Source organism: Fusarium flagelliforme, assembly GCF_020744385.1.
Source record: "Fusarium flagelliforme strain FIESC 12 MPI-CAGE-AA-0113 chromosome Unknown B0J16scaffold_1, whole genome shotgun sequence".
Taxonomy (NCBI): Eukaryota; Fungi; Ascomycota; class Sordariomycetes; order Hypocreales; family Nectriaceae; genus Fusarium; species Fusarium flagelliforme.
The window spans coordinates 6,975,135-6,996,719 of record NW_025763503.1 but is presented as its reverse complement, the minus strand read 5'-3'; the positions used below and the strand labels follow the sequence as shown (position 1 = coordinate 6,996,719).

Sequence of the window (21,585 nt, the reverse complement as noted above, 5' to 3'; positions counted from 1 at the left end):
ATTTCCAAAGAAGGACTCCCAATATCTGCCCATTAATATCATCAAACGCCTGCCAGTATTCTCACTTCCTCATTTTCTTTTCAAGAACACCTATGTTTCCATCATGCTTTGACTTTCGCCAACAGCTATACCCAGTAAATAGGGGATACTGCTGTGACACGCTGTATAAACCCAGTGAAAGGTATGTACCCAAGATTATAGTATAAAACAGTTACGCATTTCCACATTTCTGGTGTTCAAATTACATGTTCTCGAGCTCGTGATCGATCTGTCGATCCATGAATGTGCGGCGCTCGCCAACAAGCTCGGTCTGAAGGCGTTGTTCCACCAGTGCACGAACTTGCTTCTTGGTCACGGTGTCGAGATCGACTTCGCAAAGAACAGAGCGAATTGATTCGACGATGGCCATGTCGTTGGGACCACCCCCACCATGCTGGAAGTCAAATGATGACTGAGATCGCATGGCGTCAGGCATAGGCGAACGAGAGCCGCTGCTGAAGCCCAGAGCGGTGCCTGATCTGCTATGGCCACCGCCAGCAGCAGGCGACAGGTTGGCCTGACCACGGAGATTGGCGACACTAGGATGTTGGCCAGGATAATCTTGGTACGGTGACTGGCTGCGCATGTCATGAATACCTGTACCCATAGACATCATGGATTGGCGGTGCTGCAAGGGTTGTTGATCTTGGAAGCCCATGGTAGATGTGCGGCCGTTATTGAAAGCAGGAGACTGAGGAGGCATGTAAGTGTTACGGCCGGGCATGCCAGTCAGGACAGAGCCCTGGGGTCCGGCAGAGTACACAGACTTGATCTCATCAAGCTCGTAGTTGTCACCGTAAGAGTAATCAGTCTTCTCGTGGTAGCCACCACGACGACCAGGAAGGTTGTTGGACATGGCATAGTCGTCCCAGCGCTGTAGGGGGATAGAGCGAGGGTCGAAGCCTTCATCATCAACAGCAACGACCTGCTTGTCACCCTTCTCTCCAATGACGATACGTGTGTTACCCCACGAGAAGTTGTCCTGGTTCCAGAAGGAGTAGAGAGGAAGGATGAAGGAGTAGATAGGGAAAGCAAGGATGTAGATGATCATCCATCCGATGTGTTGCCACTGTCTCTTGAGAATGAAGATGAGAGCCTGAAGACCGTAAACGGCACCAATCATAGCAAGAGAAATGTAAGGAATAGGTCCACTGCCGGTAGCCAGGATGTAGATGAGGTATCCAATGTATACACAGGTTGAGGGGAGAATGATGGTACCGCAAAGATCGATAAACACGACGAAGCGCATACTGAAACAGCAGAAACCACAGAGCTCCTTGAGTTGCATAAGTTCAACCAGGTTGTGGATGGTCGAGTTAATCCATCGTCGACGTTGAGACAGCAAAACACTCCAGGACTCAGGAGCAGCGGTCTTACATTGGGCATCGGCAATAAACTTGTAGGACATCTCGGGGAAGTACTTGGTCATCAGGGTAGTGAGGTAACGATCTTCACCGAGAGACAACAGGTTCTTCTTGTGAAGAGTGTCGACATCGCAAACACTGTAATCCTTGATGACACCATCAGAGATAATGAGAGGCTTGCCCTTATCAACAGTTCGAAGACGGTACATTGTGAAACTGTGAGAGGTGTTAGCTAGACTATAACAATGGGGAGGGGGAGAAGAGGCTTACCATCCAGGCAAACAAGTAACACTACCAAAGAGGGATTCGAAAGCCTTGGAGAGATGATGAGAGATGAAGTACTCGTAAACTTGAATCATGGTCCACCAAGTCTTCTCATCGTTTTCCAGGGCGGTTTCACCACAAATACCAGCAATCTTGGCGTTATGGGCACAGGCGGCAACAAGACGGTTCAGGGAGTCTTCCTCGACACAAGTATCGGCATCAACCATAAGAAGATACTCGTAGAGTTCAGGATCCACACCAATGATGTTGTTAACCTGATGGAACATCTCAAGCTCAAGAGGAGACATGGGAGCGCGGTGGTGTACACGGTTGAGGAAGCTCATGAGGAGAATCTGAGAGTCACGCTTTCCACGGTTACCAGGCTTAGACTTGGTCTGCTCAGACTCCTTGCCAACCTTGACGACAACAATGTAAGGAACAACGTTGCCTTCAAACTCATAAAGACCAGAGTAAACTTTGCCGTAGTTGAGCTGTTCGCTGCTAGCACCAACTGACTTGAAGGGAAGCGCAGGAGGATCAACCTTGGGATCAACACCGAGGATGTCGAGAACGATCTTGGGTGTAGGGCGATCATTACCTTCACCAACGACGACACCATCACAGATGACACAGATGAGCTTGCGCTTGTTGTCGTACTGAAGAGCTGTCAACGAGTCCAGAGCCTTACGGAGAGAGTCTTCACCCTCAGTGTAGACGGGGACCTGGCAGATAACAAACTTGTCTTGAGGCGAAGGACGTCGCTTGGAACCAAACTGAAGGGCAGCAAGGAACTTGACTGCTGTGACAATACAGATGATGATGGCGAACGCCAACAGGAGGTAGTTGTTGACTCTACACCTGGGAGAGTCACGGAAGTCGGTGATACCCTTGTACGCAATGTTTTGAATGCAGGACCAACTGTTCTTAAGGTTGGCAGCCACAGTCTCATTCTTTGCATTTGCGATCATGTCGTCAAGATCCTTCTTGATGTTGGTACCGGGGCTGTTCTTCCACAAGTTGACCATGTCCTCGTTCAAGAACTTGTACGAGTCGAAGTTGTCGTTGACCTCCAGAGTGTGCAGGTAGTCCGTAAGATCGTAGATCTGGTTGCCATACATAACCCACGGGTGTTGCTCGCTACCCTCGCCCTCCTTTTTGACAGTGCTCTCTTTGAACACGAGATCACCGTGGTAGTATTCCTTGATCTTGGGCTGGAACTTCTTCCAGTACCAATCAGGGTCCTTGAGAGCGCTGGTGCGGTCACGAGTGTAGAAGCCAGAGATGTGCTGAGCAAGAGGGTTGGTGAGAGTCTCGTTGAAAGTGAGCTGGGTAGTCTCCTTGATACCGAGGCCTCTGCAGGCTCTGTTCAGAGGAGGCATGAAGTAGTTATCCAGGACCATACCCGAGAGAGGCAGCATGTTCTGTTTGGTGACACGAATATTGGTGTCACTGTGCTGCTGTCGCCAGAAGTCGGTAATATCGTAAACCTTGCCGTTAACAGCGACCCAAAAAGCGTCCTCATCTTCTGCGTGGCCTGCGAGCTCCTTGACGTTCCATGCCTTGTTGGCGTTGGGGCACAGAAGCTTTCCAAAGCCGATAATCCAGAAGATAACCAGGCCGTTGATGAGAATGATTAAGAAGAACAGAACAAGCTTTTCACGCCAAGCCATACGAACATCAGGTCGTCGCATGCGTCCGATAAACTTGAGAAGAGGTGAAGGAATCCAGAAAGTCAAGGCCCAGACGAAAGCAACCCATGCTCGTCGGCCAAAGGTCAATGGCTTGGTCTCGATCTTCTTGCCATTGGCAAGCTCTCCATCAAGCACACCGGTGAACTCTCCATCCTCATTGTAGTACACCTGTCCCTTGTAGGTATCACCCTTATTACCGAGACCATAGTCACCAGAAGGGGGTGGACCGTTGCGCATCGCAGATGGGGCGATTGAAGGTGCGGATTGAGGAACCAATTGAGGGTGCTGGTTGAAGGTAGCCTGGCTCATGTTACCCTGGCTGAAGTTGCGGGTGTGCATGATGTGGTCATTGCTGCCATTCATGCTGTTGTCCATGGCAGGGGGAGGGAAGAAGCCGCTGCCATTAGGAGGGTTGGCTGAGTAGCTTGTGTCAAACCCAGATGAGAAGGGATTTTGACCCATGCTTTGAAGACTGTGGGCGGGTCTGATATCAAGCATGCTCTCTGCCTCCCACCAGGGACCTTCGCGAACCCAGATTCGTTCCTTGCCAATGAAGACTTCACCGTTGCTCCATCCTCTCTCAAGCATCCACGTCTCGATGCCATCCTTGCCGTCCTTGCAGCCCAGTGCTCCATAACGACCAACAAACTCATCGACATCAAAGTCGGCGGTGTAGTCGAGATTTCTGTTACGGCGGTTGGCCCATTCAGGAAGTCTCCATGAACGAAGCTGTCGAGAGATTGTGCCAGCTGACCACGCAGAAGTGATGGCAGGGAGGGTGGCCAAATTGGCAGGAGAATCGTCTGTAGGATGGAGAGACAGATGGAACCAAGCACGGCTGGCGCTCAAAAGAGCAGGCAGGTCAAAACGACCAGCACGGCCAAGGTTGATACCTTGCCCCTCGATGGGGAACAACAACTTCTTCAGGAAGCTCTCGTCTTCTGAAGCGTACGCAGCCTTTTCCAGAATGACTTCCCGCTTCTCGAGATCATGTTGTCGGTCTCGGCCCTGGGGGCCAGTCATGATACCCAGATCAGGTGCAACATCCGACACGGCTTGCTGCATCTCACGTACAACTGAAGATGGAGCCGGGTGAATTTCCACGCCGTCTTCAATCATCTCAGCATTGATGCCCACAGTGTCGTCAAAAATAGTTCGCATAGCCAGAGCCCGTCCCAGAGCGGGCTCGGGAACTTCAACAATAGTGATAGAAACCGTGTCACCATCCTCGTTCGAGGTAGGAGTACGGACACCACGGCCATCGACAGATTCATCACCATCTCGGATACGAAGCATTTGAGCGGCGATGGCAGCATTGGCCTTGGAAATAACCCAGTCAACGAGAGCTTCATACAAGCCAGCAACAAGTGTTCGTCGATCCTCAGTGCTCATCTGCTGCGTGAGAACCTCAGGTTCCATTCCAAGAAGGCCGCTGACATCTTCACAGATCTCCTCGAAGTCATCGGAATCGGCGTCGTAGTCGAGAGTGTTACCAAGCTTGAGGAGTCCAGCTAGTGTGGAAATAAAGTTACGGTGGGCAGATCCCTTGATGCCAATCTCCTTGAGAGCCTGGCGGAAGTCGTCGGCAGCGGCACCATCGTCGGCGGTGATGAGGTAAGATGGAGGCTCGTAGGTCCCTGAGCGAGCAAGAAGAGCGTAGGCTGAAGGTGACTTGAGACCCAGAAACTCTCTCTCGGCGGGTGTCGAAGCTGATGTGAGTAGATAGTAGAAAACGTCAAAAGCTCGGTAACCAGCCTCAGCGGGAATGTTAAGCAGGCCGTTCTCGGTGTCAATTCCACCCTGGGCCAGTGCCAAAGAAGCTCCTGTAACATTTCCTCCCAAGCTCATTGTCAGCGTTACGCCGAGGGCGATCTGTCGCGGGGCCGAAGCATTGTAAGGAGTGACGCATCGAAGAAACGGCCGTACAGCCTCCAATGACTTATAGATGGACGCGGGAATAGCAAAAGGGAAAGTGTTGAGGAACGGTACGAGAAGCGAGGGAGTTGACTGGTGGAGAGAGCTAAAAGTTATTAGCAATGGAGACAATCGACAGTATTAAGGAAACATACCCAAGAATAACACAGCCATCTTCCGCACGACGCCTGGCATGCTCCCATGCTCGAGCAGCGAGCGTGGCATCAACAGTCGCGCCAGCCTGAGCCGCTGTGAGCCATGTGTTAACGACCAGACTGGTGCTGGCATCGAGTTGAAACGGTTGAGAGGAAAGGTAGATGTTGTGGATGGCATTTAGGAGAGTTGTAGTTGACACCTGCTGAGGGGGTTGCGAACCACCCATGCCCTCAGAGGCCATCGAATACATGGACATTCGGCTCGCCATGGTCGATGAAAGTGATGCCCTCGATGGGGACAATCACAGGATATTGCACGTTGCGATGTAGATGTTGTACACGGGATTGAGTTTTGGTGTTGGTTCAACGGCCGAGTTTAAGTGCAACAACGTAGACGGTGCAAAAGGATATTACGTCCGGGCAACGGAAGAAGAACGACAGACGATAACAATTAGATGTATGAACGAATGAACTTGATAGCGATCGACTCCCAAGCAATTGAATGCGGCTGGAAGGCTTGCAGGAAGTTGGTCGAATGATAGGATGAAGGTTTCGGTCGCTGGGCAACGCCGCCCTCCTTTTCGCCCGATCGAACGAAGTATCACGGCCTAGGCAACTGCGTGCAGGGCCTGAGAGGTTGGTGAATAGGTCAGATATTAGAACAAGTTAGCGATTGTGGAAGAATAGACGCAGCTAAAGCGAGTGAGGCCGGTCAATGAAGCTGTAGCGAAAAGCAGAAAATTACGAGACAAGACGAGACGCTCACGAAAGAAGACTGTCCTAGAGTTGAAGAAACGACTGGGTCTTGTGTCTTGTCTGGGCGTGTGAAGCAGGAGCGGTACAGTAGGAGGCCGAGCAAGACGGTCTAGTGCGGTAGTAGCGTGCCCCAGCAAAAAAGGGCGACGCCGAAAATGGATACAGCTAGTGATGCACTGTGTACGGCGAGACACAAGGGAAGCTGGTGCAATATTTCAGGTCCAACGTCCCATCGTGATACTTTTAGCGATAGGACGTGGCGCTTCAGGCGGGCTTTGCTCTATAAAGGGGTGATTTGACTGGTCAAGAACAAGACGGGTCATGTTTTCAGCACTTGTTCGCACATAAGCACACCAACAGAATCAATATTGGTCCTTCAGACTACGGAGAATAATGGTATGGGACAACATAACCATCACGTAAAACACTGTACTATACTGTACTGACTGTCACTCCTAAATGGATCTGTCCATGCCATATCTAAACTTGGAACACACGACCGTACCATCGCCAGTCGGGGTAAGGGGCCCGACCCGAGGGCAGGGCAAAGAACCTTGTGTTTAGTAGGTTACAGTAAGGATCAGGCCCTGATTGGAGTTGAGTGGTGTGTGGGTCAAGCCAAATACGAGGGTCGAGGCAATCCATTCATTCATTCACTCGCATTGACTACGCGTCCTTGATGTGAGTCTCGCGATGCACGACATGCAGTTTCTTCAGCTAGAGTGACCATGATGGTATGATGCTTGACTTGATATCTATTCGTGATCTATAAGAAGCCCAGGAAGGCTGTGTCGTGATCCAGCTGCTGGCACATCGACACATGCACATGTAGGTTAAGAAGCCTATATTCAATTCAGTGTCAACACGTTTACCGTACAGTACGCACGTATACGTTACACATATCACACAACCCAGGTTTTCGGCTTGCATGTGGTTACACTCAACTCTCATGGACTGATCTGATCCATTCTGATCTTGTCAATCGGGAAAACAAGGGCAGACGTCAACGGGATCGAGAATCGAGAATCGCGTCGTCCCGAAGATCTTATCTGGTTATGGTCTAAAATCCAGGAGAACCATCACAGATCTACATGTAACAGTTCTTTTTTGTTGTCTTTTAGCCTGATCCGCAGTTACCACGGCTTCATGTTGTTAGACTGGGCTTCTCAGGACTTCTTCTTTAGCCTTCAACACGCCCGCCGGTAGAAGCGCTCATGGCGCGTATGGCTTAAACGCCAGTATCCATCCAAGCTCGAAAAGTTGATGACTGGTTGGAAGGCTTCCGAGTTCCAGCGGGAGCCGCACCGTCGTCAGTCGCTCGGTACCTATGGATGATCCGCAGCTGGGACCGGCATCGACCACTTCAACGGTATGATGGAATCTTCAACCTAAACTCTCAAGACTAAAGTTGCATTCGCGTGAGGTATCTGATACGCTACGTAGTATGTAGTATTATGGCAAGAACTAGAGCTTCGGCTCTTGACAAATCCCAGTCATAATCTGACGCAAAGAAGAGTTCGGAAATTCTCCATCCTTCTATTGATGTCGGAGGTCGCGTCAAAGTCAACCCAGCTTTTCAGATCAGCAGTAGTAAGGATGTCTCGGATATTTCCACAAAAACGCGTTTCTCACTTGCACGTCTCACGACATGAGTAAAGGGACTTTGGCGGGATAAGCGAGAATAGATAATCACGAGAGACAATACGGATATAGAAAACAAATCCATATCTCGTGATAATTTGGCGTCATGATGAACAAAGACTGGAGGATTCATGACTGAGCCTCCTCCACTTGACCGTCATCCCAACCATCTCCCGGTCCTAAAATAACAACCGCAAGGGAACATCGCAGGCTAGCATCGACATTCACACTTCGGGCACACATTCCAGAAGGTCGATGGGGAGGATCGATCACTGGAGCCGGACGATGACACCCTAGTAAGCCGCCGGCACACTCCTCCATCCAGCGTGTTCCCTGTCTGATTTTGAGGCGAGTCTTAACTCTCGACAGTGGAGAACCTAGACCCCTGAGATATCACAGGAGAAATTGTCAATACCGTCCATATGTCCTCACATTCTTGCCTCGCCGCCCTGCCGTAGGGTAGATTGACCCTGAAAGAATATTGGCCACATGTTGTCTCACTCGGAGGTAATGTTCTGTCTTGATCCCTTGGGCCGTCTTAAGAGACTCTACACAGTTACGTATGAAATTTGCCGCAGTGTCTCGACCGCCAGATCAGGTTCCAGTCAACTGGTCATCGGTTCTCTTGGAAGCCGAAGCAGAAACATGTCTCAACAACAAGTTGACAGAGAATGATAGGGGACTTTAAATGCGCACAGTACGGAGCATAAAATGTAAACAAGCCTTCTGTATGACCCGCCCGTCTTGTCCCTGTCTGTGCGGGTTAGACCTGGATTTGTAAAGATGCCATTCGCGGAGCAAGTGACTGGTTGGTTACTGGGCCAGGGATGCATCGATTTCTTTTTTAGGGGTCTGAAAAGAGTTCGCTCTAACAAACCATGATGGACTAATGGGTCCATGACAAGTCGGCCGTTGGTTAACTTAGCCCCCTAATGATGCAGGTTTAGCAAGTTGTGAATGGCTTCAAAGGAATATCAGAAGAATAAGAGGAATGCTCAGTCTCAGCTAATATCGTCATGGCTGACCGTTGTGGCGTCCAAATTAAGTGAGATGGGCATTTCAGTCTTAGCGAGGGAGAGGCGTGATTGAGATTGATTTTAGAGCTGGCACAGACAGCCCATCACAGAGCTACCACCGGACGTTTTATTAAGTGGCATTTTAATGTGTTTACTTGATCTCATCATGATATGTCCATCTATTAGCAACTCACAAGCGCAGTTTCAGAAACCGTTAACTATCGATCTGCAAGGGAATATGCCAACTTTAATTGGTGCTGCCTGCATCATTTATTGATTTGACCATGCATGCGTCTGCCATCTCATTGATTTTAATCTAGTCGTTGCTTTTGTATATAGATTCATGGTATTTGCAGATTCTGTGAGGGCAGAGCATGAACAAAGAACTGTGGTCTTGTTCCTCATATCGCTCACAGATCTACCAATTACCCGAGCTATCAATATAGATGAAGCTCGTGACAGCTCTCTCCACCAAGAATATCCTGCCAAGAGCCAGACGAGAACGAAGCAGAGACAGTGACAGAGACAGGGGGTTTAGGGGATGTGTTGTGCTGTCCGGGAGTGCCGTGTGGCTATGGACAGGGAAAACCTCGTATGGACGCCCATTTTTATGCCGTGGTCGTGGGACAAGCCAAACATAGTAATCAGTCCAATGCCAAAGGGGGGGGCTTGCGCTATGCCCCAACTGCATAACCTGCCTCAAAAGTCCTCCGTACTCAGAAAATCCCACCTCCACTCTCCCTGTCTTGTACGAGAAGACTTGCATGTGGCCCAGTCGTCCCAAGAAAACAATCCCTTTTCCCAGTCCAGAGCCAGTCCAGTCCAGGTTGTTTTGGTTGGTGCTCTGTTCTGTTAATACATACTGCCTTCGGTTGGGAAAGTAGATTTACCACTACCGTCCAATCGTTCTGGTGAAGACTTTCTGAATCCGGAACTTCTTCCCTTTTCCCATCTTTATTGTTGTTTTTCTGACGCTCGTTCATTGTCTACTTGCACCCTTACCCTCGCTCAGAGTGCCTGTTTGACTTGTTGTTTGACTTGATCTACCATCCAAGCATTCAACCAACCCCCAGCTATACCGTTCAACGACAACCGATCGAGTCCTTAATAAACAATTCACAACTTGAATCGACATCACAACCTACCGAATCGTTTTAACTGTTGAGAGCCACTTGTTGGCTTGTCTGTTATGGCCATGAGCCTCCCACAGCTCGGCGGCGCAGGAGGCCCTCATACTCAACCCTCTCTACCTTCGCTACCAGCACATCTCCAATCCGACACGCATCTTACTGCTCACCTCGCCAGTCGTTTCCATGTCTCTCATCCTACCGCTCGACTTTCCTCTCACGCCCTCATCTCGCTCAACACCTATACCAACTCGTCAAAGGGTCCCGATGGCGGCAAGGAGGGAAGTGCCATGGCTGGCGCTGAGGATATTGCCGACCGTGCCTTCCTACGACTAGGACACAGATCCGAGAACCAGGCAGTTGTATTCCTGTAAGTGATTCAAGAACTCCTGGCTTGACTAATATACTAATATGTCTTCTTCAGTGGTGAATCTGGTGCTGGAAAGTCCACCATTCGAGCACACCTCCTTACTGCTCTCCTCAACAAATCCTCGACACCTCTCTCCACCAAACTTTCTCTAGCCGCATATGTCTTTGACAGTCTCACAACTACAAAGACTGCCACAACACCGACTGCCTCAAAGTCTGGTCTGTTCTACGAGTTGCAATATGACACTTCGTCTACCACTAACCCCATCTTGATTGGTGGTAAGCTCCTCGACCATCGTTTGGAGCGCAGCCGTATTGCCGATGTTCCTACAGGAGAGCGAAACTTCCACGTTCTTTACTATCTCCTTGCTGGTACAAGTGAGGCTGAAAAGTCTCATCTTGGCTTGGACGGTGGCTCTAACGCTGCTGGCACCACTCAGAAGCGTTGGAAGTATCTTGGTCACCCTACTCAGCTCAAAGTTGGAATCAACGACGCCGAGGGTTTCCAAGTCTTCAAGAACGCTCTCCGAAAGCTCGAGTTTCCTCGTGCTGAGATTGCTGAAATCTGCCAGATTCTTGCCAGTATCCTTCACATCGGCCAGCTCGAGTTTGAGACAACTAGCCAGACCAGCGTGACTGGCGATGACAGCGGTGGTTTCTCCCACGAGGGTGGCACCACTATCACTGCTGTCAAGAACAAGGATGTTCTCAGCATTGTTGCGGCCTTCCTTGGTGTGAGCGCTGCCGACCTTCAGACAACTCTGGGTTACAAGACCAAGATGATTCACCGAGAACGTGTTACGGTTATGCTTGACCCTAATGGCGCTCGTGCCCATGCAGGAGAGCTTGCCCGAACACTGTACTCTCTGCTTGTTGCATGGATTCTCGAGACTATCAACCAGCGTCTCTGCGCTCCTGAAGAGTCTATTGCTAACACTGTCTCAATTGTCGACTTCCCTGGTTTCTGCCAGCAGTCTCCCACTGGATCTGCCCTCGACCAGCTCCTCAACAATGCCGCCACCGAGAGCATCTACAACCTGACTCTTCAGAACTTCTTCGACCGCAAGGCCGATATGCTTGAGTCTGAAGAGGTTAGCGTTGCTGCTACCAGCTACTTCGACAACTCCGATGCTGTTCGAGGTATCCTGAAGCCCGGCAACGGCCTCCTTAGCATCCTCGACGACCAGACTCGACGCAACCGAACGGATATGCAGTTCCTTGAGGCCCTCCGAAGACGCTTTGACGGCAAGAATGCTGCTATCGAGGTTGGCTCTGCGCAAGCTAAGCTCCCTGGTAGCAACTTCATGACCGAGAACACATCCGCCTGCTTCACCGTCAAGCATTTTGCTGGTGAGGTCGACTACCCCGTTAAGGGTCTTATCGAGGAGAACAGCGAAGTCATCTCTGGTGACCTTCTCAACATGATCAACGGCACCAAGAGCGAGTTTGTTGCTCGTCTTTTCGGTCAGGATGCCCTACAGACCGTCACTCACCCCAACGAGCGCACAACTGTCATGCAGGCTACTGTCAGCTCAAAGCCTATGCGAGCACCCAGTGTCATGTCTCGCAAGACTCACCGCACTGGCCGTCCCAGCACCGCCTACAAGCGCCAGCAACAAGAGGCTATGGAGGAGCTCGATCAGCAGAGCCAAGCTGGAGACTCCAAGAAGAACTCCAAGATGGTCCTAGAACAGGGAGCTTCAGGCCAGTTCCTTGCCTCTCTGGACAACCTCCAAAAGGCTGTTACAGATCCCGGCACCAACTCCTACTTCATCTTCTGCTTGAAGCCCAACGATCGACGAATCGCCAACCAGTTCGACAGCAAGTGTGTGCGTATGCAGGTGCAGACTTTTGGAATTGCTGAAATCAGCCAACGCCTCCGATCCGCCGACTTCAGTCTATTCTTGCCCTTCGGCGAGTTCCTTGGCTTGACAGACGCTGAGACTATCTTGGTGGGCAGCGAACGAGAGCGTGCCGAGATGGTTATCGAAGAGAAGCAGTGGCCCCAAAACGAAGTCCGTGTGGGCGCCACTGGTGTGTTCCTTAGCGAACGCTGTTGGATGGAGATTGCCCAACTCGGAGAAGTCGTTTCCGTTGGTGGCCGATATGGTGGTCTACCTTCATCAGATGCTGGTGATGGTCTCACACCTGCTGAGTCTATTCCCTACGGTGCCTCCAAGGAGAACCTGGTTTCTGGTGGCAACACCCCTCTGATGTATGGTGAGAAGGCCAAGGGCGGCTACTTCACTGACGACACCCGGTCTGAGGCAGGCGTTTCCGCTTTTGGCGGAGGCGACATGTTCAAGAACTTGGATACCCGTGAGCAGATGGCTGAGCGAGGTAACGAGAAGTCACTAGAGGAAGTTGAAGAGTACAGAGACAAGCCTAGCAGAAAGCGCTGGGTTGCTTTGGTTTTCTTCCTCACATGGTTCATCCCCGATTTCGCCATCAGACTTATCGGACGTATGCCTCGTAAGGATGTTCGCATGGCCTGGCGAGAGAAGGTTGCTATCAACATGCTCATTTGGTTGATGTGTGCTATTGCCGCCTTCTTCATGGTTGGATTCCCTATGCTCATCTGCCCCAAGCAGTTCGTCTACAGCGCTGGCGAACTCTCTTCTTACGACGGTGACAAGGGTAGCAAGGGCGCCTACGTTGCCATTCGCGGATTTGTCATTGATCTCGAGAAGTTCATTCCCAACCATTACCCCGGTAGTGATCTTGTCAGCGAGAACACTCTCATGAAGTACGCTGGAAAGGACATCACCCCTCTTTTCCCCGTCCAGGTCTCTGCTCTGTGCCAGGGCAAGGATGGTGCTATTCCTCCTGAGGTTACTCTCGACAACCGTAACACCAACATCACTGGCCAGCCTCAGCTTCTCGCCCAGCGAGATGTCGATGTTAACTCCATTTACCACGATTTCCGATATGGTACCAACGACAGCCGACCTGATTGGTACTTCGAGCAGATGTACACCTTCAAGCATGTTTACCTCAAGGGCAGAATGGGTTACAGTCCTAAGTACGTTGAGAAGCTTGCCCGTGACAGCGCCTGGAACATTGTCACTATCCATGGAAAAGTGTACGATATGACCCAGTATCTCAAGGGTGGTCTTCGAATGAAGCCCAAGCCTGGCAAAGACGTGCCCAATATTCCCGGTGCTACTGAGTTTATGGAGGATAGCGTGATCCAGCTGTTCCGAAGTGCCAAGGGTCAAGATGTCTCCAAGTACTGGGATAACATCAAGCTCTCCGCAGTCAAGAAGCAACGGATGGAGACATGTTTGAACAACCTTTTCTACATCGGCGACTCTGATACCCGAAACTCTACCCGCTGTCAATTTGCCGAGTACTTCATTTTGGCCATTTCCGTCATGCTTGCATCTATTCTGGTCTTCAAGTTCCTTGCTGCGCTACAGTTTGGTGGCAAGAATGTACCCGAGAACCTTGACAAGTTCGTCATGTGTATGATTCCCGCTTATACCGAAGACGAGGACTCTCTGCGCCGTGCCATCGACTCGCTTTCTCGCATGAAGTATGATGATAAGCGTAAGCTTCTTGTCGTTGTTTGTGACGGTATGATTATCGGTCAAGGTAACGACAGACCTACACCTCGCATTGTTCTGGATATTCTTGGTGTCTCTGAGACTGTCGACCCCGAGCCCCTCAGCTTTGAGGCTCTCGGTGAGGGTATGAAGCAGCACAACATGGGTAAGATCTACTCTGGTCTCTACGAAGTCCAAGGTCACATTGTCCCCTTCATGGTCATCGTCAAGGTCGGCAAGCCTTCTGAGGTCTCTCGTCCTGGTAACCGTGGTAAGCGAGACTCTCAGATGGTTCTCATGCGCTTCCTCAACCGCGTTCACTACAACCTCGCCATGAGCCCTATGGAACTCGAAATGTACCACCAAATCCGCAATATTATCGGAGTCAACCCAACCTTCTACGAATATCTGTTCCAAATTGATGCCGATACTGTCGTTGCCCAGGATTCAGCTACCCGCATGATCTCAGCCTTCATCGACGATACTCGCCTGATTGCCTGCTGTGGTGAAACAGCTCTTACCAACGCCAAGGGTTCATTCATTACTATGATTCAGGTCTACGAGTACTGGATTTCCCACAACTTGTCCAAGGCTTTCGAGAGTTTGTTCGGTTCCGTCACTTGTTTGCCCGGTTGTTTCTCCATGTACCGAATCCGAGCTGCTGAGACTGGCAAGCCCTTGTTCGTTAGCAAGGAAATTGTCGAAGACTATTCCACGATTCGTGTTGATACCCTCCACATGAAGAACTTGCTCCACCTTGGTGAGGACAGATACCTTACTACCCTGCTCCTTAAGTACCACTCCAAGTACAAGACCAAGTACCTCTACAGCGCACAGGCCTGGACCATTGCCCCCGACTCTTGGGCTGTGTTCCTGTCTCAGCGACGTCGTTGGATTAACTCTACTGTGCATAACTTGGCTGAACTTATCCCTCTTGCCGAGCTTTGCGGTTTCTGTTGTTTCAGTATGAGATTCGTCGTCTTCATCGATCTCCTGAGTACCATTGTCCAGCCCGTCATCGTCATGTACATTGTGTACCTGATTTACCAGGTCGCATCCAACCCCTCCGTCGTGCCCATCACAGCTTTCTTGTTGCTCGGTGCTATCTACGGTCTGCAGGCCATCATCTTCATCTTGCGCCGCAAGTGGGAGATGGTTGGTTGGATGATTATGTACATTGCTGCCATTCCCGTCTTCTCCTTCGGTCTGCCTCTTTACTCTTTCTGGCACATGGATGACTTCAACTGGGGTAACACTCGTGTCATTGCTGGTGAATCCGGTAAGAAGATTGTTGTTTCCGACGAAGGCAAGTTTGATCCCAACTCGATCCCTCGAAAGAAGTGGGAGGAATACCAAGCCGAGCTCTGGGAGACCCAGACCCAGACTGCTCGTGACGATGTCCGATCCGAGATTTCTGGCTACAGTTATGCCACCAAGGCTCAAGGTCCCTTCTCCGAGTACGGTGGTGGTGGTGGTTACCAACCCAGCCGCCCTGGCTCTACTGCTGGTTTCGGTCACCAGAACATGTCTCGCATGTCGCTGGCTCACTCTGAGATGCCCGGTAACCGCATGAGTCAGTTCGGTGGCTCACAATTCTTCTCTCCTGAGGAGATGGTTGGCATGCCCAGCGACGATGCCCTCCTTGCCGAGATCCGCGACATCCTCAAGACAGCTGACTTGATGACCGTCACCAAGAAGGGCATCAAGCAAGAGCTGGAGAGACGCTTCAACGTTCCTCTAGACGCGAAGAGGGCCTACATCAACTCTGGTAAGTTCCTTTACATTCCCTACTCACACAACTAAGCTAACAATTCTTCCAGCAACTGAAGCTTTGCTTTCTGGCCAACTATAGACTGCACAAATAACCAACTGAAACGGTCTTGATAATGTCTTCATAAAGCCTGGCGATAATCTTGTTTATTTAAACTTGGAAAATCTTTTATTATTTATTTTTTGCAAACGGCGAATATAGGATGGGTATACTAAAAACTCAACATTTTTGTTTAACGGCAGAAGCTTGGCCGGTCTTATCCATAATAATGCGTGGGTGTGGTTAGCGAGGGGAAATTATCTTGTATGAAGACACGCGCTTTTGTGTTCATTCTATGGTGTCTGTAGGTTTTTCGTGTTTATTGGTAGATGGCAAGGGATATGTACATATATCAACATGTACGAACAAATTTGACCAAGTTTGACGTTCTACTGCTACGTCCACAATGCTACGTGACGCTGCTTTTAATAATCGCAAGAATGTCTACCCCCCTTCGAGAGACTAGGTAGACTGTAGTTGGCTTCGTCGTATTATAACGCCGGGTATATCAATTATCATATAGTCTAAGTAGATCCGAACCACTGATTTTTACAGAACATGCGCAGCAAGTAACTTTTCAACACCTCCCTTACTCCAAACTTTGACCTTCTCCTGGTCACAAGTACCCCAGACTCTTTTCATAAGTGCAGCCATCACATCCGCCTCTTCACCTCCTTCAAATGACGCGCGCTGTGTGTCAAGCCAGCTCAGAATACCGAAACGAGTTATCAACGTGGTGCTACCGCCTTCAATGCAAGTCGCGCGGTAGAGCAGACGCAGGAGACGAGTACGAAGGTTAACGCGAAGGTAAGGGTTAACACCGACAGCAAGGATCTTCTCGAACCAGCGCTTGCGGTGGAAGATGCTCAGGTCGGAGGGTGTGCGCAGGCTGTCGAGCAGATAGGTAAGGAGCCATGTGATTTCGGTGTAGTACTTGTCATCTTCTGAAGGCTCACCGTGAAGGACATCATGAGCGAGAGGAAGTTTATCAGCGGACCAAAAAGGACTGCGGGTGAGGAAGCTGTTGATTTTGGGGTAGAGAGGGTGAAGTGGGTTCTTGAGGACGTCAAGGGCGTGGATGGCGAAGGCTGTAAAGGCTGAGGGAACAGGACCCTTGTCGACTTGATCCCGCGAGGACTCCGCAAGCTCAGAGAGAAGAAGCCAGACTTGTTCCTTTTCTTCATATGAAGACTCCTTAAGCTTGGCAGCCATCTTGAGAATGCTGGTGAGAGCTTCTTTGCGAATGTTGGTGTGGGCGGAAGAGAGGAGGCGGATTAGGCCTGCTGCCCAACCATCTTCGACCAGATCCTCAGGGTTTTTGCCTGCCCATTTGGTCAAGGTTGTGGTATCTTCATCTTCAGCGATTGTTACATGTAGCATAGCCTCGAGTTTTGAAGAATCGATAGCAGAACCATCCTTTGCAACATTGGTCTCAGCTGCGTCGACATCAGGCATGTCCTCGTCAGCGTCTGTGTCGTCTGACTTTTCCTCCTTGAGCTTCTTCATCTTGATCTTGCTATCAGAGAATTGATCCGAGATGCGCTTGTATAAAGCTTTGGTAAGCTGTTTTTCATGCTTCGAGTTATAGGAGGCAGAGAAGTAAGAAGACAGGAACTTGCCAAGCGCAGCCTGTTCGTCACTGCTGGCAGATTTCAAAGCGAACGACAGCTGCTCCGCCATCGTGACATTGACCAAGGCAGTATCATTGCTGGGCGGTGATAGTTTGTCTTCTTGCACATAAGTTTCCAGAAGGTCGAGGTATTTGATCGGCGACGATGCACATCGGTTGATACAGTTATCAACATATGACCAAACCTTCTCCATATCCTTTGCCTTGACATCCGCCAGTGTAGTTTGGAGAGCATCGAATAAGGGAATCATGACAGATGCCTTTGTGACTAGTTGATTCTCGACGGCAACCTCGCCAAGAACCTTCTTCAGCTGCTGGAATGGAAGATCTCGCTTTTTATCACAAAGTAGTCGCAGAAGCGCGGTATATGGCGATGCTCCCGCTCCATCGACAAGGTTATCGATCTTTGAGAACCATCGCATACCGGGAGAATAGCTGGCAATCGACACAAGATTCTCAAGTTCCATCACTCTCAGAGACTCATCCTCATGCTGCTCACTATCCTTGTTGAGCGACTTCAGGACTTCGGTAAAGAAAGGCGAGACGTCAAAGTTTGCAGCAAGGGCTACTTGAGGAATGACCTCATAGTACAGGCGTAACAAACGACTAGCCATGGTCTTATGAAGAATATTCTCAGCGGGTATGCCCTTATAAGATCGAACGATCTCCTTCATGTCAGGGATACGTTGGCAAAAGGCATCAATCAAGCGACGGCTAGCCTCAGTCCAAACGGGGTCTTTACCCTTCGAGATTTCTTCATGCATCTTCAGCGCTTCAGCGAGCTTTTCGACTGCCACAATGAGGATACGAGTAGCAAAGAAGGATGTGAGATTTGACTTGGAGGAAAGACATCGGATAAGAACCTTCTGGTTGATGGGGAGAGGGATGATGTTGTCGAGCAGGATAGATGTAGGGGGAGGAGCTTTGGCAGATCGCGAGCGGTCTCCGAAACGAGGAAGCAGAGGAATCTGCATGGTGTTGAAGAGGAAGGCGGCGTATCCAATCCAGGTCATGGATAGTTTTGGTTCGAAAGTGAAAGACTTGTTGCTGAGGAAATATTTCGCAGTAAGCTCAGGAGCAGCTGTAAAGATCTCAACTAGCAGTTCGCTGTGCTTAAGACTAGACCAAGGACGTAGCTTTTGAGCGAATTCAGCGAGCACAAAGTTGTACACAGGGATATCCTCCTTATACTTGTCTGTGAAAAGCGCACCTTGTGCACTGGCCTTTGCCCGTCCGCTTGGTACCGGATCGTCCTCGGATTCTTTAGGGTAAAGACCGGTGGAAGGATACAAAACACCAGCGCTCGGTGTTGTGCAGATGTAGATAAGAAGCTGGTGGGCCTTGTAGCTCACAGTCGACTTCTCGTCAACATCCTCACCGTCGTTGGTATAAGTGTATAGAGCCAGGAAACGGATGAGCGTCTTGGTGTTGAAGCTTCGAAATTTGATATCGCGGGGGATCTTATCATCTTTCAGAACGTAGGTTTTCAAAGAATCCAGAATATCCGTGACGACGTATGGAGGATCATTCCTGATCATGTATGTCAGGTGTGAAAGGAGCTCCTTTTGAGAAAGAAGTTCTTTTCTTCCATCAGAACCCAGAAACTTTAAAAGACTCAGGAAGCAACGGACAGCGTTCGTCCTAACAGAAGCCTTATGCACTTCTTCTGGGGTGTCTCCAATATGGCCAATCTCGAGATTTCGCCCAAGAGAAGTCAATGTAGAGTTGCGAGCACGGAAGATACGCTTAGCATAGGCACCTCCATCCAAGCATGTAGCCTCTCGCAAGAGGCGCAGGGTGGGTGATATAACGAAACCCTTGCTTTTTTCAGCCGAGAGATTCTTTGCCAATAACTTGAGCTGTGATTCTTGTAGGAGGGTTTGGCAGATACCGAGGCCATGGCCCACAAGCTGCAATGAGCCGGAAAGGATCTGGAGCAGTAGAGCCAGAACTACGGCAACAGATGACATGACGCCATCGTTTTGGGCCTGAACAGCAAAGGACCACATCTCCATGATATCGTTGAGGAAGACAGCATCTTCGGATGTGTCTCTGGGCTTGACGGCTTCGAGGTACTGGTGTAAAATTTCGAGGTTTGCCCGGCGGTCGCCTTCTTCGTGAACTATCTGATCGAGAAGATTCTTAAAAGATTGGAGACCTAAGATGAGGATGTAAGTTTGTGTTGTCCAGAAGCTCGCGATAGCATCACGACGTACCATGTCTGGCGTTGCGCAAATCCTGGTCGAAAGAGAGGAGATTGCGCAATTGATCGCTCGAAGTTACCTCCTCACTTGTAGGGGCCTCGTGTGTAATCTTTTGGCGCTTGCGAAAAGCAGCAGCGCCATCTGCGTTGGCGAAGTCCCGTTTGCCCATCTTGACGACCTGGTAGCTTGTCGCAATCTGTAACTCTTGTCCATGAATTTACTTGAGATTTTGGAATTCTGCCACTAACGACCTTTCTCTCCGCCTTCCGGATTGGGAGTATCAGATAAGAGATTATTATGGAGCATCGGTAGATGCATTTACCCGTCGGCCGGTCAAACCTACTCCGCTCACTGTTCGCTCTTGCAGATTGTAAAGACCTCCTTCTTCAGGGTCTCACATTTCTTAAAATATTATTTGTTGGATTTAGAACAAACAAACAGCCAGTTTGATCCTCAATATAAAGTTGGACTCATTCAGAAGATGTTATAGTATTACGTGTGATCTCAATACCAAGCAAACCTTGACAGCTGACACCTGTGAAGCCCGCGCTCACTTACAGGCCAAGATCCAGCACCAGCACATGGGATGAAAATAATGGAGATGCATCTTTGAGAACCCGCAATACTGTTCTTTTCATTCATTCCTTGTTATCGACACACTTACGCCCTCAGTGAAGCGAATTACTTTCAGGCTGTAACCCTTCGGCCTTGGAAGTCAACCTTGGCTAAAGGCTGGGTGTCACCTTAATTTTCTTTATCAGCAGCATCTCCATGAAATCGAGTCACCTAAGTCAACTGACTTGTTTTCTCTCCTCTCCACTCACTAAAAAGAATCAGAGAGGCCACTTTGGATCCCACATCGTGGATTTCTCATTGCGCCACACCCGTTGCATCCGTCAAAAGACTCAAATGCACAAGAAACAAGGAAACGGGGTCCCCATCCTCTTAAACAGCCATTCCCGTCCCGAAGACTGAGACAGGATGCCCTCCAAACTGAATATTGCGCTTCCTGCGGGACAAGATAAAAAAAAAAATCATCAACAAGAATGACCAAGAGATCGCCACTTGAAAACCCACAGTCTTATTTGAGTTCTATTTCAGAACAGATCATGGCATGTGAATGGTGTTTGCCTTGATCAGAGCAGATGCAGTACTTTAGAACAATCTGATGAGCTTCTGGATGCATCCCTGCCAAAACCTAATTCCCAAAGTGCAGAGCCCCTCACTCGCCATCCATAGGACGTCGCTATTTTAAGAATCAAGGAAAGGCAAAGTCAGGGGCACCACCTTGACAAGCACATTCATCTGACAATTATGACTCGAGCCATAGAGTACAGTAGAGGAGATGGTGGAGGCGACCATGAAGCAGCTCAGCACAGCACAGCACAGCACAACGTAACGTAGCGTGAAGTGAACAGGGCTTACAGGGCAGACAAACTACTAACTGTACACTCGCCTTAGCCTACAACCATGTTTGCACTTTGCAGCAGCAGGGAGCGGTCCGGCTGTCGATCAGGCTTGACATCGACCCAGCTGCGTGGAATTGGCCCCTAACAGTGTTCGTCTGGCACACTCTTTCAACCCCACATGAAGCCATCAACTTGTGCTCATGTTAGTCATTGTTTGGTGGTTCTTACTGAGACAAATGCCGGGCTGTGCACAATTTACGGCTGAGAGAGGCAACAAGAAGGCAACAAGAATACGACACAATGTATCATGGCCGCTTACCATCACAGTACCCATTGAGGCCAAGACGGTTTTCAGCCTTTCCGTTCGTCAGCGCCAAATATTAAAATTTCGGGAGTGTCATGGTCTCGCCAATTGTCTCAAATTTGGATGGCAGGCGAATCGTATCGCATCCGCTCACGCCAGAAGAATGGCCATCACAGCGGCCTCAATCTCGTAACTATTCTGGGTGACTTGAAACACCGTCATGGCCGTTTTGGGACGCGACGACCAGTTCTGCTAACCAAGTTGCAACATGTTTTGCCCAAAGAAGCAACGGGATTTGACGAGAGGCAGATTGACATGCGTTCCTGATGCTCCCACGTTTCAAGAGG

General features: G+C 49.8%; 3 protein-coding genes across 3 annotated transcripts; 1 reads left to right on the top strand and 2 right to left on the bottom strand.

Annotated features, from left to right (window-relative positions):
• Positions 1-241: 241 nt before the first annotated feature.
• B0J16DRAFT_379042 (chitin synthase-domain-containing protein) lies at positions 242-5,696 on the bottom strand (the record flags this gene model as incomplete). The annotated part of the gene is made up of 3 exons (XM_046130966.1): positions 242-1,619; positions 1,674-5,378; positions 5,428-5,696. The coding sequence occupies 3 exons, from the start codon at positions 5,694-5,696 to the stop codon at positions 242-244; spliced, it is 5,352 nt and encodes a 1,783-aa protein (XP_045990233.1).
• A 4,230-nt stretch (positions 5,697-9,926) lies between these two features.
• B0J16DRAFT_41822 (chitin synthase-domain-containing protein) lies at positions 9,927-15,987 on the top strand. The gene is made up of 3 exons (XM_046133747.1): positions 9,927-10,337; positions 10,392-15,649; positions 15,702-15,987. Exons 1-3 carry the CDS (start codon positions 10,030-10,032, stop codon positions 15,731-15,733), a joined length of 5,598 nt encoding a protein of 1,865 aa, XP_045990232.1. The 5' UTR covers positions 9,927-10,029; the 3' UTR covers positions 15,734-15,987.
• Positions 15,988-16,240: 253 nt separating this feature from the next.
• On the bottom strand, positions 16,241-19,694 carry B0J16DRAFT_379040 (ribosome 60S biogenesis N-terminal-domain-containing protein; the record flags this gene model as incomplete). Its single annotated transcript, XM_046130965.1, has 2 exons — positions 16,241-19,479; positions 19,538-19,694. 2 exons carry the CDS (start codon positions 19,692-19,694, stop codon positions 16,241-16,243), a joined length of 3,396 nt encoding a protein of 1,131 aa, XP_045990231.1.
• Between the last annotated feature and the right edge of the window lie 1,891 nt (positions 19,695-21,585).

Excerpts from the sequence above, each read along its gene's own strand:
- B0J16DRAFT_41822 (XM_046133747.1), top strand. The coding sequence starts at position 10,030 with ATGGCCATGAGCCTCCCACAGCTCGGCGGCGCAGGAGGCCCTCATACT. Across the intron at positions 10,338-10,391 it reads AACCAGGCAGTTGTATTCCT|TGGTGAATCTGGTGCTGGAA; the intron begins GTAAGTGATTCA and ends TGTCTTCTTCAG. Across the intron at positions 15,650-15,701 it reads GAGGGCCTACATCAACTCTG|CAACTGAAGCTTTGCTTTCT; the intron begins GTAAGTTCCTTT and ends CAATTCTTCCAG.